The sequence below is a fragment of the Hemicordylus capensis genome, chromosome 2, assembly GCF_027244095.1.
Source record: "Hemicordylus capensis ecotype Gifberg chromosome 2, rHemCap1.1.pri, whole genome shotgun sequence".
Taxonomy (NCBI): domain Eukaryota; kingdom Metazoa; phylum Chordata; class Lepidosauria; order Squamata; family Cordylidae; genus Hemicordylus; species Hemicordylus capensis.
The window spans coordinates 107,545,763-107,560,425 of NC_069658.1; the positions used below are offsets into that span (position 1 = coordinate 107,545,763).

The 14,663-nt window shown below is 42.0% G+C and overlaps 1 protein-coding gene and 1 long non-coding RNA gene across 6 annotated transcripts in view; one reads left to right on the forward strand and one right to left on the reverse strand.

The window, feature by feature from the left end:
- LOC128346678 (uncharacterized) overlaps positions 1–3,517 on the forward strand; it is a 69,166-nt gene extending 65,649 nt beyond the window's left edge. The window contains exon 5 of the long non-coding RNA XR_008317122.1: positions 3,314–3,517. This is a non-coding gene — a long non-coding RNA (uncharacterized LOC128346678). The remainder of the gene's footprint in view (positions 1–3,313) is intronic.
- PIP5K1B (phosphatidylinositol-4-phosphate 5-kinase type 1 beta) overlaps positions 1–14,663 on the reverse strand; it is a 128,278-nt gene that overhangs the window by 85,851 nt on the left and 27,764 nt on the right. For all 5 annotated transcript variants that reach the window (XM_053300203.1, XM_053300201.1, XM_053300199.1 and 2 more), the window contains exons 2-3: positions 5,189–5,270; positions 3,755–3,820 (exon numbers count right to left, since the gene is read on the reverse strand). In XM_053300203.1, coding sequence (XP_053156178.1) covers positions 3,755–3,820 — 66 coding nt within the window. In that variant the 5' untranslated portion in view covers positions 5,189–5,270. The remainder of the gene's footprint in view (positions 1–3,754; positions 3,821–5,188; positions 5,271–14,663) is intronic.

Below are 14,663 nucleotides of genomic sequence, written 5' to 3' on the forward strand. Positions count from 1 at the left end.
AAGTGCTGGACTCCTCCCCTCTTTGTCCTTCCAGTGTTAGTCTCCATTTTGTCTCTGCAGAGATGGCTGCTTGTTTTGGACTCCTTCAGCCATGAGATACAGCTGAAATTAAGCTGCAGGTTTTTTCCACATTTGCTTGTAACCTTTTCTTTAAATAAATCCTTGTTGTTCTTCAATCCTAAACAACTGTCTCAAGACCTCTTGCTTTGCTACTTTTTCAAACTGGTTTTGCTTTGCTATTTGAGGACTGAACTTCCATTCTTCCCCTACATACATAATACCCTATGGATGACTGTATGCCAAATCACAGATGAAAAATTTCCATGTATCACTTCCCCCTTTTGTATGTACTCTCAAAATAGAACCAAACCACTGTAAACAGTGTAGTTGCTTTAAAAGGTATTGCTGTGGAATGAATAAGAATAGGAAACTATATCTTGATAGCACTAGTCCTAAAGCATTAGCTAGAGTCTTGCTTTTGATTTTTAAATGTTTTATAGTTTTACTTGTTCGAACAGCTGGGTACAGTTTTGGAGCCCTGTAAAAATCAGTACAGGTGGCCCTCATTATCTGCGGATGTTCTGTTCTTGGCTACAACCATGGATAACAGAAACGCAGATAATGGCTAATGAGACCTTGAGGCAGTGGTTCCTCGAGGTGGAAAAAAAGGCTAAAAAGGGCAGAAATCAAAGAAATGAAGTGATGTACTGTGCTCTTCAGGTCTTCAGCTGTCCAGCAATCCCCCCCGCACTTGCGGATATTTTATGAAAAATTGTGGGAACAACAATTATTATTATTATTATTTATTAAAGAGCTACAAAATGGTTCAAGACAGCCAACTAGTGGCCGGAAATGATCTTGGAAGTCATTTCTGACCATTTATGAACTGCAGATGGGTGAATTTTTACTATTTTTTTTCAACCATGTATAGTGAGATCTGACCATGAGATTGCCTGACCGTGGATACGTGAAACTTCAGGTGCTAGGACCGCAAGTAACAAGGGCCATCTGTAGCTTTATCTACCCTATTTCAGTCAGTTAATTTCATCCCTTGAAAATCAGCTTCACCCAGTTCAAATACTTAGAGGCCTGACTCAATTGAAGCTAGCTGATCCATGGTCCATTTCCTGGATAAGAGGAGGGAAGAACTGGGAGTGTGATGCTGAATAAAATATCCCAGAGAAGGAAACTTGCAGGAATATTTGTTCTTGTAAAATAACGAAGTAAAGACTTTGGGGCCAATATTTGCGGTAAAACACTTCTCATGATGATTAACCAACTCTCTTAACACAAACAGAGAACATCTTCACTCAGCAGGCAGCCACGAGGTTGCAGGGGTGATTCCAAGGGATAGCAGCCCCCCTCCAATATGTCCCAGACTTTACCGCAAACTTACAGACCAAATGTTACATCAAAGTGTCACAGTCATAGCATATTATGGTGCTACAGCTTGATTATTTTAAAAAGCCTCCTCTATTTTAAGAAGCCTTGTTCACTCACTCCTTTACCCCAGAACAAGCAGCAGAAGCCAGTGTAGCCAGGTAGTCAAGAGACTCCTCCAGCCACCCAAGAGCTAAGCCAACCCCTTAACCTCCTTCCTGACCAGGAACTGAGCTGGGTGAGGTCATGTGTGCAGGGTCATCTCCCCTGCAGATTTTTGCTCGCTGGTACTGACCTCTCCCCCCACCCCATTCCCACTGCAGTCTTTCCTGCCACATCGTTTTGGAAAGGAAAATAAAACTGGACTTAATCCAAAAAGAGAGCGTTTTCTAAAATGAATCTGGCCCATTTTCTGAATAAGTGTGAAAATGTCATGCAAGTTTCATTTGTATGGTAAACAACCTCACATTAATCACCTTACCTCTATAAGTCTTTAATGTATAGCAAAATCCTCACTAGCCTACTAATTTTCTTTGCCAGGTTACTATCTTCTTTCATCCTCAAAACTAGTAGTTCTAGAGTTGCTCCTCCTGGGTTGCAACCCTTGCAATGGCAGCCCAGAAGCATGGAGGAGTCAACAAGACCCAATCTGAGATAAGATCCAGCTCCTTACATCTGTCTTAGTTTTCCTAGTTTTCACTTCACCTTCCTGCAAGCACTGCTGAGCAGTCACATACAGAGAAAGATCATAAATCAAAATTCCTCAGCCAAGATTAGTTTTGAAACTTTCAAAAGTATCAATTCCCACATACTAGGTAACCACAAAAACCAAAAGTCAGGAAAGGCAGAAAAAAATTCAGCCAACATTTGATGAAAGATTTTCCACATTTAAGCTGCCTCAAAACATGTAGACAGGTAGAGTCTTGTATGGTTAAACTGGTCACAGGGAGGTCACTGGGTAGTGGGCAGCAATAGATGACATTGTGAATCACATGCTGCCTCTATCCCCACCTTACACTCCAATTTTCAGAATTGAAATGATTCTTTTTTGCAGATTGATCTTACAATGAATTTTACCTTTTCTTTAAACAACAAAAAGTTTTGGTAAAACTAATCTGCCTACTTTCCTTGCACTATCATCTTAATTGACAGTTCCCATATTCAGAAGTTAGACCACTTTTGCCTCAAATGTTCATGAGATGGATGACATCACAAATGAACCAATGAGGCATCCCTATGTGTCCCTACAACTGTACCAAAGTTGGTTCAAATTGGTTAGGCAGTCCACAAGCTAGCCCACTTGCACCTCAAACATTCATGTGTCTGCCATCTTGAACTGAGGTGGATGACATTACAAACTACACCACTGAGGCATCCCTAAGTGCCCCTACAGCTGTACCAAATTTGGTTCATATTGGGGTCCAGGCATTGCAAAGTTGATGGGGACATGCACACACACGTGGACACAGAAAGCTTACTTTCCTTAAGGAAAGTAGGCTAAAAAAAAATGGGGCGTGGGGAGAGGCTGAGATTATACACATTCTACTTAAAAGAAGAACAATGTAAAGTCTGTGCAGTTATTAACAGACGGGCCCAATAATGCAACCATTTGAATTTCTACATTATATGTGCCCAACCATTACCTCTACCATTGCCATTAATTCTTTTGTCACATTACACTTCTATAGAGAAAATATTAGACCTGCTCCCAAAAAACATTGTTCATTTCTACAGGACTGTGTGCAACTCAAGCACATGTTTCATAACACTTGCTGAATGAAGGGGATACTGGGCCAGATCAATTTTAGATCAATGCAAGATTAATGAATTTTAATCAGATCAATTTTAGATCAATGCCAGATCAATGCCAGATTAGCTGAAAAACAGCTCTCTCTCTCTCTCTCTCTCTCTCTCTCTCTCTCTCTCTCAGCAGACATAATCTTCTTGCTGAAGAATTATGGGAAACCTGCACCCCTGGTCAAGTCATTATGTTAACACCAAGTCAGCAATGTTCGCTATACCAGTGCTTCTCGACTTCTTACAGAACTGAGCTGGACATCAAGTTGCTCTGCTGTAATCTAGCAAAGTGAACTTCAAATGACCATTAACCTGGACAAAGTGACTAGAGAAAGCTTCTTCAGCACCTTTTGCTTATGATTTCTATGACTGGCACAAGGAAGTTTCTGTACAATCAGTACTTCATTAAAAAGAGTAACATGCAGCCCTAAAGTTTTTGAAATATTGGAGTGTCAAGTTCATTGGTCTCAACATGAAAAAAATTTCGTTTCAATGTACCCCAAAATACAATTGTGTCACTGTACTGTATGGATTAATTTACAATTAAAATAATCCAGAGTTACATGAAACTACTAACCTTTTTATATGTTTTCTCTTCATTTTGTTTTCCAGAAGGGTCTCCATTTTCAGTTATAGACTGCATCTGAAAAGATCCACAGAAAATAAAATACTAATATTTGTAAATCTGATTAGCATGGTTGACTGGCAGCAGGGAACAGATTAAAGGCTTTGAGCAAAGCAGCAAGGATGAAGCTGACAATCTACTGTGGCTGTTTGATCCAGCATTTCCCTTCACCAATCCATGAACAAAACATGAATAAAAAGTGACTGCTAAGCAAGTGATCCATGTGTGGAAGTGAGGGATCACATTCCAGTTTAAGAACAAGCCCTGGTTTACTTTAACCATCATTAATACTGCTGATGATGAACCCATGATTAAAGGTGGAGTTTCCGCCAAGGAATGAGCACATGCAGTATCTGCACTAGCCCTGTGTTTCACTTAAGTTTAAGTCATATGTTTACTTTATAGGGATCCTGAAATAGTCCCATTGGGCCTTACACATGCTCAAATCCTAAAGCAAAATTTAAGTTTTTAAAAATTAAATCCAAACAGGTCCCCACCATTTTCACTGCCCAATTAGCAGGCAGTGAAAATGGGTGGTGTTGGTGGTGGTGAAGTTTCAGCAGGAGGCTTACAGGTGACATGCAGCTGTCTTATTTTTTCTCCCTTAAGCAATTAACCCCACACTTGTGCAGGACATAGTAATGGAAAGACCTTCAGTGTTGCCACCTTCTGCTGTATAGGTGCAACATTAAGTTCTTTAAAGAAGGGGAGAGAAGGAAAACCAGGACACCATAACCAGTAAGCCCTTGCTGAAATTTTGACAAGAAGCCATTCTTCCCTTCACCTGACATCATTACTCCCCTCCATAACAATTCAAAACAAAACATAATTGGCAAAATTGATCAGATAAGCACCAATGATGTTCAGAGCACACCAAACATTGCTAATAAGTTTCTCCATCTCTGATTGCTTTTTAAAAGACCTTTAAGACACACCTATTATCTCAGGCTTTTAGTTAATTTTAGTTAATTAATTTTAAACAGTTGTAAACAATTTAATCCTGTGAAATTATTTTGTTTCATTTGGTGAATTGTTTTTAATTGTTTTTATTCTGTGGAAATGTTTTGTTTTTTATTTTTATATTGTTATTTGGATTGTGTACACCACCTAAAGATGTATATACCAGGCAGTATATAACAAATCAACAAACAAAACTTTTGAACTATATTTTTAATCCAACATTCTGGATACCCCAAAGAACTATGTGACAATGAGTCTCTATGAATATAGAGTCTCAGGATACTGCTTGGAGATTGAATCTGGACACTGACCATTTGTGAAACTATGCCTGAAAATAGATCACCTGCAGCAGCACAAGAAGGCAGGCTCAAAGTAGGCCATTTTGAATCTTACAAGATTTTATTGATAATAGCACAATGAACCTACCGTTCTTAGCTATGTTGCAAATAATATGGAGCTGAGAGAAAAAGTCAACCCATTCATTGATGCTGTCAGTTTTTCCAGGACCCTGATAAAACAAAACAAACATATCTTGACTGAGATGAAAACCTAGTACGTATAAAACACACACACACGTAACATTTCTATTCCACCCTTCCTCCAAGGAATTCAAAGTAGTTGACAAGTTTTTCCCCATTTCAGCTGCACAATCCCGTGATGGAAGTTCAAAATCAAATCAATTGTTTAACAGTTTACAGACCTTCAAAATCAAATTCAAATACAGGATAGAATTCTCTAAAATAGAAAGCTCCAAAATCAGAGTATTTAAAAAATAACAGAACATAACAAAATTAGGAAAATTTAACAACCTATTACACTCTGAATCTTACTATTAAAAACACAAACTTTGCAACTGACTGTTACACAACAATGCAAAGCCATCAGTAAGAACTAGCTATTCTAGAGAACTCCAAGGAAAAGAACAATCAGAAAGCGTTCAAGACTAGGTATTTAATCTCTGTAGAAAGCGCATAACACCACCATGGTTCCATGGTTCCACTTCCGACCCAGTTGACCCAAATGATTAACTTCGAGGAAGGAAACATCTCAAGGAAAAACATTAATGTGGAAACATGAATTATTTCCTATATTGGAACAAATAATGGACCTCAAATAATTATCACAGCCTTCTTATGGATCTATGGTCTCCTCCAATTATAATGACAAGCAATTCTTTTGGGCAGAATCTAAAGAATACTGCTGGTCAATATCTATAATCCATTGAGATAGAAGAGATTTAGCTTTATTATGGCTCAAGGAATACTGATCTCATAAGAACAAAGCTTGCTTTCCAGTTATTTCTGCAAAACACTCACATAAGGGTCCACATGGACAAAATATAGTCTGAGCTATCCTCCAAAAAATATATTTTTAAAAATGCAACCAATAGGTTATGACCAAAGACCACGTATTGCCCTCTTATTGAAACAGAACCAGTTTCTACCCTTTCAGCTGCTGATGAATCACAGTTGGGCACATGAAGTCTGACAGTCTGAAGTAAACTCCTGCAATCCACACCTGGATCCAATATAGAAGTTGTACAATGGATTTAGCATAGAAAACCTGTAGGGCCCAATTCCCTTTTGTAAAATCTAGTTATAGCCCTAGCACTCTCGGATGTATTTGTCAAAACAGAAAACTTATGAATGACCAAGGGGTGGGGGGAGGCTGAAAAAAAATCATCAGGATATTTAAATCTCATCATTGGGTTGTATATTGGGTCCATGCAATACCCTCCTGGATTTAGCAATATCCTTGGATAAAAGCATGATCCTTTTATCATAATTCATACTTAATTGGGGTTTTTTTTGACAATAGGAAGAAAAAAATATTTCATTTTTGATAACAAGGCTGAATCAAGTAGTAAAGGTCCCCTACATGGGGCTGCCTTTGTACGTAGTCCAGAAACTACAACTGGCACAGAATGCAGCAGCCAGATTGATCTATGGGATAATCTGAAAGCACCATATGACACCGATTTTAAAAGAACCGGCTGCTGATGTATTTCTGAGCAAAATACAAAGTGCTGGTTATTACCTATAAAGCCCTTAACAGCCTGGGTCCAGGGTTCTGGAGAGTGTGCCTCCTTTGTCACGAACCCTGCCAAATACTAGGATCATCTGGTGTGCTGGAACCAAAAAACATGGTCCGATTCAAATTCGAACCAAATCGCGTTGCTCTGAACCAGTTTGGTCAAACTGACTGGTCAGTCCAGTCTGTTAGATTGAACCGGTTTGGGCAGCCAATATACTTGTAAATCCAGTGAAGATTCCCCTTTACAAGTAAAGGGGGTGGTGAATCCTTCCAAGTGTAAGGGGACAGGTGGGGACAGCAAGAGAGGTAAAAAGCTGCTTATCCACCTGGCACAGCTGCCTGCGGCATCACTCGCTGCCACTCGCTCGCCCTCCCAGTGCGGCCCCAAGCGCACTTCGCCTTCCTTTACCAAGCCGTCTGCTGGATTTCCGATGCACAATTTTTGTGCTAATCCATAATAGCAATGGTTATCAATATAAATAAGCTTATATTTGGCCAAACCTAACCAAACTTTAGCAGCAGGCCTCTTGTCTTCAAGAGTGACCTTACAGATATTTGTGAGTCAGAAACTGTCTAAGTGGGGAAGTTAACATATGCTGATGCTAAAAACATTAGAAGACTTTCTACATGGGGCAGAAAAACATCTAAACCACAGACATCATGTGTGTGAAACTGGACATGATTCTGGAAATACTGAACAACTCATAGGGCTTGCGAGATCATAATTTCTACATGATTAGAAGTACTGCAGTCAGAATATTAGAAGCAATTGTTGTCATCGAGCTGTTTGTGCTGAAGGTATAAAATGGATTGTATTACATTGTTCACGGTCTGACTGGATCTCCCACAGAGGATCTGTTAATCCCAGCTGCATGTAATGCTGTCTTGTTCTACATACTTGGATTTGTGGTAAGATAGAAATAAAGCCTTCGCAGAAATTTACCTAAGTTTCTTTCTTGGGGATTTTTTTTGTGAACAGCTTGCCAAGTCTTATCACTGCCTGAAGTCAATTAGATAAAATTACCCAAATAAAACCTAGAGATCCTATACTGGATGTTTCATTTGAGCAGGGCCAAGTGAACTAAAACTTTAAGTCATTACACATAATTGAATTAAAACCCTATTATAATTAACTTTAATCCTCAGCCCACGCATGTGCGGAGGCCAGAACCAAGCTGCTGCCAAGGCAGTGGCTTGATAAAGTAGAGGGGTGCATGCTTGGGGTCACGCCTGGGAGGGTGAGCATCAGCGGTGTTGACAGCCACAGTGGCCAGGTAAGCAGCTTATTACCTCTCTTGCCACCCCTTACCATGTCAAACTGGTTCACCTGAACCAGGCCTGGTTTGGTTCGGTCCACAATTGAACCTCCAAAATGGCCCTAGTTTGGGGCAAACTGGTTTGGAATGAACCATTCATGCACACCCCTATACCTGGGGAGGTCCAGTTACAGTTGCCACCCTCTTGTCTGGTGGCAACTCAGGATTGGGCCTTCGCTGTGCCTGGCCTGGGGTTTTGGAATATACTTCCTGTCAAAATGAGAGCTTCCCCATCTCTGACTGCTTTTTAAAAGACCCTCAAGACACACCTGTTTTCTCAGGCTTTTAATGAAAATTGTTTTTGTTTGTGAAATTATGTTAATTCCGTTTTTTATTGGTTGTATTTTGGATTATGTACACTGCCTAGAGAGACATATAGCAGGCGGTCTATAAATACGATAAATAAATTGATGCCTTTCATTATTAAGGGTGTGTAACTTCTAAGCCAGACAAAAGGGAGTCAGATCATTAAGATGATAAGAGTTGTAGTCTAGCAACATCTGCAGATGCAGGAGGCAGTGTTCCCTCTAACAGGGATTCCCAGATGTTGTTGACTACAACTCCCATAATCCCCAAGCAAAAGCTGTAGTAGCTGAGGATTCTGGGAGTTGTAGTCAACAATATCTGGGAATCCCTGTTAAAGGGAATACTGCCAGAAGGTTGGCAACCCCTGAATTAGCAAATGGTCGCAGCTGATTACACTCAAGTATTTTCAATCCATAACATATAAGATATTGTATGTTGATATCTAGTCAAAACTATGAATTATTTTAATGTATTTATTTATTAGTATAAACATACTTTTCAGCAACAAACAAAAACCAAAGCTGTTTACAATTAAAAAGAAGCAACCAATAAAATAGCAATATTAAAAGCAAATATAAGAATTAAAGACTAACCCTTTAATAAAACCAAGAAGCACTCTCCTACTCCAAGCCCCCTACTGGGTCAAAAATATAAAAAGGGTGCAGTAGATTTGTTAATCTCTCTTCTGCCAAAAGAGAACATGCTCAGATACTGCACAGTGACAGTGACTTAGGGACATATTAAAGCTGCTGCTAGATTTTCTCGGAAGCATGGGGTAGCACAAACTCATGTTCAGTAATCACAGAGCTGCATCTAGATGCAACTATTACTTGCCACAACCAACCAGGCAACTGCCTAATTACAAGTAAATCCTGCTTTTCTTATTTCTCTACAGCAGGGCTCCACACCTTCAGCTACCCAGATATTGTTGGAATACAACTCCCATCATTCTAAACCACAGTGATCAGGGATGTTGTAGTCCAACAACAGTTGGAGGGTCAAAGTTGTGCAGCCCTGCCTACAGCAACCCAATGCATTGCATGGAAATAAAGAAAATTAAAGACCTCATCATACACTGTATCTTGGGAAGAGTTTGTTCCTGGTATTTGGTCTCTGCTTCTAAGACTTGCATAAATTAAATCATAGGCCATTTCCAGCTTTGACCACATGTATAAGTTATTTCTTAAATAAATGAATAAAAACCACCTCTTAACACCTTGGGCAGATACACCAATTTCTGCAAATCTGGGTTCACTAAAGTTGTATCTGGATATCTCCTCATCAGGAAATTTTACTTTCTAAGGGAAAACAATATGCTACTCATGATAACTATACAGGGCATTTGCATAATTTTTGTTTTAAGAAGTCTGCACTGGAGTTTCCACTTCCCCACCAAAAGAATGAGTTTAAAGAAATCCTGTGGGTAGGACAAATCCCTCTAATGCCATAAGAGTATTTCTGAATGCATCACAAGACTTTTCAAGCCTTTCAGTTGGCATGCAATCTAGTTACCTCATCAATTAACCTCTTATTATTCATATAATTGCATGACTGGAATGTTCACATTTTTCTTTTTTAAGAAGTTGCCCAGGGGCTGGGGGGAATGGGAGAGCGTGAAACTATAGAATTTAGCTTGCAGCCATGGGAAGTAATAATACCATGGACAGTATTATTTTGAAACCGTTTGCTCCCATGCCAAATCTCAAGCAAAATCACCAATTCAATTGCAAGTTTTCCTCTGCACAGCTAATAGCAGATTCAGGAAGCTTTGTGATTTGCATTGGGGCCACTGAGCAGGAGAAACGGGTTAGACCTCCCCCCCACCCCAACCCCGAGCTGTCACACACTGATCCAAATCATGATCCATGCAGCTGCTTTTTTTTTTTTTTAAGAAAAAAAAATCCTGAATTCCAATCATGGAACTCCTATGTCACGTAGAGCTATCATATGGAAAAGAGGACAAGTCTGAACCTTTAAGAGACGCACAAAGGAGGAAATTTCTGCAAGTGTAGTTTATCATGAAGTATCATGTCTGCAAACAGCCCTAAGCTGTGATCCCATGTACACCTCCTCATAAAGTCAATCCCACTGAAATTGTTGGCACATGTGTAGCACAGCATAATGCAAGTGGTGCTGAGGGCTTGCAGGGAAGTACCAGTGAAGTTATTTCAAGTAGCCAACACACACGCTGGGAACACTAGCTAGATCAGAAACATGTCACTCAACTGTCAGCAACATGTTTCTGATCTAACTAGTGCTTCCAAATACGGGGACGCCACTTGAAGTATTTGTACCCTTGCGCAAAAGAACAACACTGCTGATGCTTCACTATGATCAATTATCTTTATTTAACAGGGGAAGAGCAACTGGCCCTATCCAGAGACTGACCTCTCCAGTGATTGTTGCTCGTGTCTATCTTGTTTCTTCTTAGATTGTGAGCCCTTTGGGGACAGGGATCCATCTTATTTTATTTATTAATTCTCTATGCAAACCACTTTGGAAACTTTTTTTTTGAAAAACAGTATATACATATTTGTTGCAGTAGTAGTAGTAGTAGTAGTATGAGCCCACAACTCTGCAAATGTTCAGCATTGCCCACATTATGCTGCACAGCATGTGGGTCAATGGAATTTACCGGAAAGCAATTGGTTTTAGCTCAGCACACCTAAAATGAAGATTAATGAAAGTCCAATTAATCCAATATGATCCTGAGATATAATCAGAACACCCAAGCACAAATACAGCCTTGAAATTTTCTTCCGATAAGAAAACATTCATGCTCAATATGAAAGAAAAGTTTTGTTTGTTCCCAATATATGTGGATAAAATTATCAAACAGTATTTTTATCCATCTGAAAACATGGCCCTGTCACATTGACAAGGTTAGGGAGACAGATGGCGATCTCCTGACCAGAGAAAACTGACCGCTCAAGTTAAGTTGAACAAAGTAAAGCTTGCCTGTTTTGTGAAAGCTGCTTCCATTTACTGAACTGACTTTGCATGTCACTACTTTCGCATATCTTACAAAGAATTGGACCTGTGCAGAATCAGGGCCTGTATAGAGGGGCTTTTAAAAGGAACATTGGGTCTTACCTGTGAAGGGTCCTTTTTCACCGTAATCGGAGACCATCCTTTAGTAAGAGTATTTCCTTCATGCCAACAGGAAATGACAGGAAACGACAGGAACTTATCACAGCAAAGATTTCCTGGAGGGCTAGGCTGACCCCTAATCCCTAGTTCTGACTGTCTTACCGAAGGATGCTGTGAATAAATCAATGGAGAGAGAGCTCTGTTCCGGAGTTAGTGTTGAGAAATAGTTTGAGCATAGTTTGAGTCCATTACCAATAGATCTGCCCATCTGCATGATGCCGGTTTGGTTCATTGCCAAACTCCTCTTGTCTACAGTCTATCTCCTTGCACTCACCTATGACTAAATCTAGGTATCTAATTGGTACCCCTCACCCTTTCTTTTTAAATTCATTCATTCATTCGCCTATAACTGGTAGAGAATCTTGGTTGCATATAAGTGGTTGAGAGTTTTGTTTCTCCTTCCGTGGGGTGGGGCGGATGGTCTCCGATTATGGTGAAAAAGGACCCTTCACAGGTAAGACCCAATGTTCCTTTTTCCACCGTAATCAGAGACCATCCTTTAGTAAGGGATGTACCCAAGCTAGATGGAAATTGTCTGCTAGCCCGGGTGGGTCACGGAAGTGTCCTAAACCACCTATTGGAGCACAGTGTGGCTAGAGCCGCTTGCTCCTCGTGGAACATTGAGATTTTGTAATGTTTTATGAATGGAGTGACTGAGGCCCAGGTAGCCGCTTGACAGATAGTTTGAAGTGATGCCCTGGCTGAGAATGCCGCTGAGGCGGCTGCGCTCCTAGTGGAGTGTGCGGTGATGCCACGTGGAACTAGGATCTCTAGAGTGTTGTAGGCCAGTATGATGGTATCCCTTATCCATCTAGCCAGGGTGGCCTTTGACACCTTATTTCCCATAGTTTTGGAGTTGCAGGATACAAAAAGGGCCTCCGTCCTGCGGAATGGTTTTGTTTCCCATACGTATATGCGCAGAGCCCTACTAACATCTAGAGAGTGCCATGCTTGCTCCCTGGGGTGTGATGGTTGTGGACAAAAAGAAGGAAGCACGACTGGCTGTGACCGGTGAAAAACTGAATTGACCTTGGGCATGAATGTGGGATCTAGGTATAAAATCACAGCCTCATCCTGGAAAATGCACAATTCCTTCCACACTCATAGGGCGCTAATTTCGGAGACCCTGTGAGCGGAGGTGACTGCCACCAGGAACAGGACCTTACCTGTAAGTACCTTGAGGGAAGCCTCCTTAAGGGGTTTGAACAGAGCCCTTGTGAGTGTATTGAGGACCTTATTAGGTCCCATGATGGAAATCTAGGTACAGGGGGTGGAGCCAAGTTAGTGGCTCCCTTCAGGAAACGCTTTATGTGGGTGTGAAGCAGAATTGAGTCCTTAGATCTCAGTTCGAGGACCGAGGCCAGAGCAGAGGTTTGTCTTCTTAGGGTGCTTGGTCGTAGCCCCTTATCCAAGCCATCTTGCAGGAATAGTAGTACGTCTTGCACCTTTGCCGCTGTGGGGAGAATTCCCCTTTTCCTTGCCCATATAGAAAAAGCCCTCCAGGTCATTTGGTAAATTCTGTTCATGGAGGCTCTCCTGGAAGCCAGAATCGTATTCTGTACTTTGAGATCGTACCCCAGAGCTGCTAGACTCTCCCGTTCAATGTCCAGGCGTTGAGTTGTAGCCAGTCTGGGTCGGGGTGAAGCACTGGACCTTGGCATAGCAAGTCTGCTCGCCTTGGGAGAGGCCAAGGTGGCTGTACTGACATGGACAATAGATCGGTGAACCACGGGAGACGTCGCCACCGGGGGGTAATCAGGATGGTGTGGGCTCCTTCCTGACGCGTCTTCTGAATTACTCTGGTGATTATCGCTGTGGGAGGAAATGTGTAGAGTAGTCCCGCTGGCCAGTGGGTGGACAGCGCATCCGTCCCTTCCACCAGTGGGTGGTGGAAGCGAGACATGAAGCGCTGTACTTTTCAGTTCTCGAGGGTGGCAAAGAGGTCCATCATTGCCTGACCTAGACTCCTGGACATCAGTTCGAAGACCTCCTGGTTCAGAGCCCATTCTGCTGTATCGACCTGCCTCCTGCTGAGCCAATCCGCCCTGTGGTTTGAGACACCTCTCAGGTGCTCGGTTTCTCGCTGCCCAAGTGAAGAGCCTGGCTGATTCTCGCATGAGTGTCCTGGACTTCGTTCCGCCCTGGTTGTTGATGTGGGATTTTGCTGTGGTGTTGTCTGTGCGAATGTGAACATGCCGGTGTTTGACGTGTGGAATGAAGTGAATCAGGGCCAGGCGTATGGCCCTGAGCTCCAGCAGGTTGATAGGGTTTTTGCATTCCTGCGGGTGCCATCTTCCCTGTACGAAGAGATGTCCCAGATGGGCTCCCCACCCCTCCAGGCTCGCATCTGTTATCGTTACTCTGCTCAGGATACTGAAAGGAAGCCCTCTGAGTACTGCTTTGGACCTCCACCAATGCAGCGACACCCGTACTTCAAGCAGGATCCGGATTCAAATCTGAGATCGTGTCATGATCTCGTCCTGGTGAGGGAGGAGAAGCCACTGCAGACTGCTGGAGTATCACCTGGCTCATGGAATGGTTCTGATGGACTCCACCCTGAACGTGCATTTCATGATGTAGCAGTTCAGGGGTCTTAAGTTTAAAACTGCCCTCCATGATCCATCTTTTTTGGGGGACCAAAAATAGCATTGAGAATATGCTGCGCCCAGACTCGGTCGTTGGTATTTGTTCTATTGCTCTGATCTGGAGTAGGTGCTGTATGGCCAGTGTCATCTGTTTTCTCTTTTCTGGGTTTCTGGGGACTGAAGTAGAGCAAAATCTGTCAGGGTGTGTGGATGAGAACTCCAGAGAGAGGCCTTCTGATATCGTTTGGAGCACCCACTGGTCGGAGGTGGCCATAGCCCAGGCTTCCTGGAATAGTTGAAGCCTGCCCCCAACTGGTACAGCGTCATTGCCTGCACCGTTGGAAGGTGGGAGCCCAGAACTGCTTGTTGAAAGGTTGTCGAGCCCCCCCCCCGGGTCGTTGTTGCCAGTGTGGGCAGCTAGATGGTCGTTGGTTGTACTGGTGATAGTCATGAAAGGAGCTGCCTGAGGAGTAGCTGGACTGTCTGAATTAGGGACGAAAAGTCCATTGT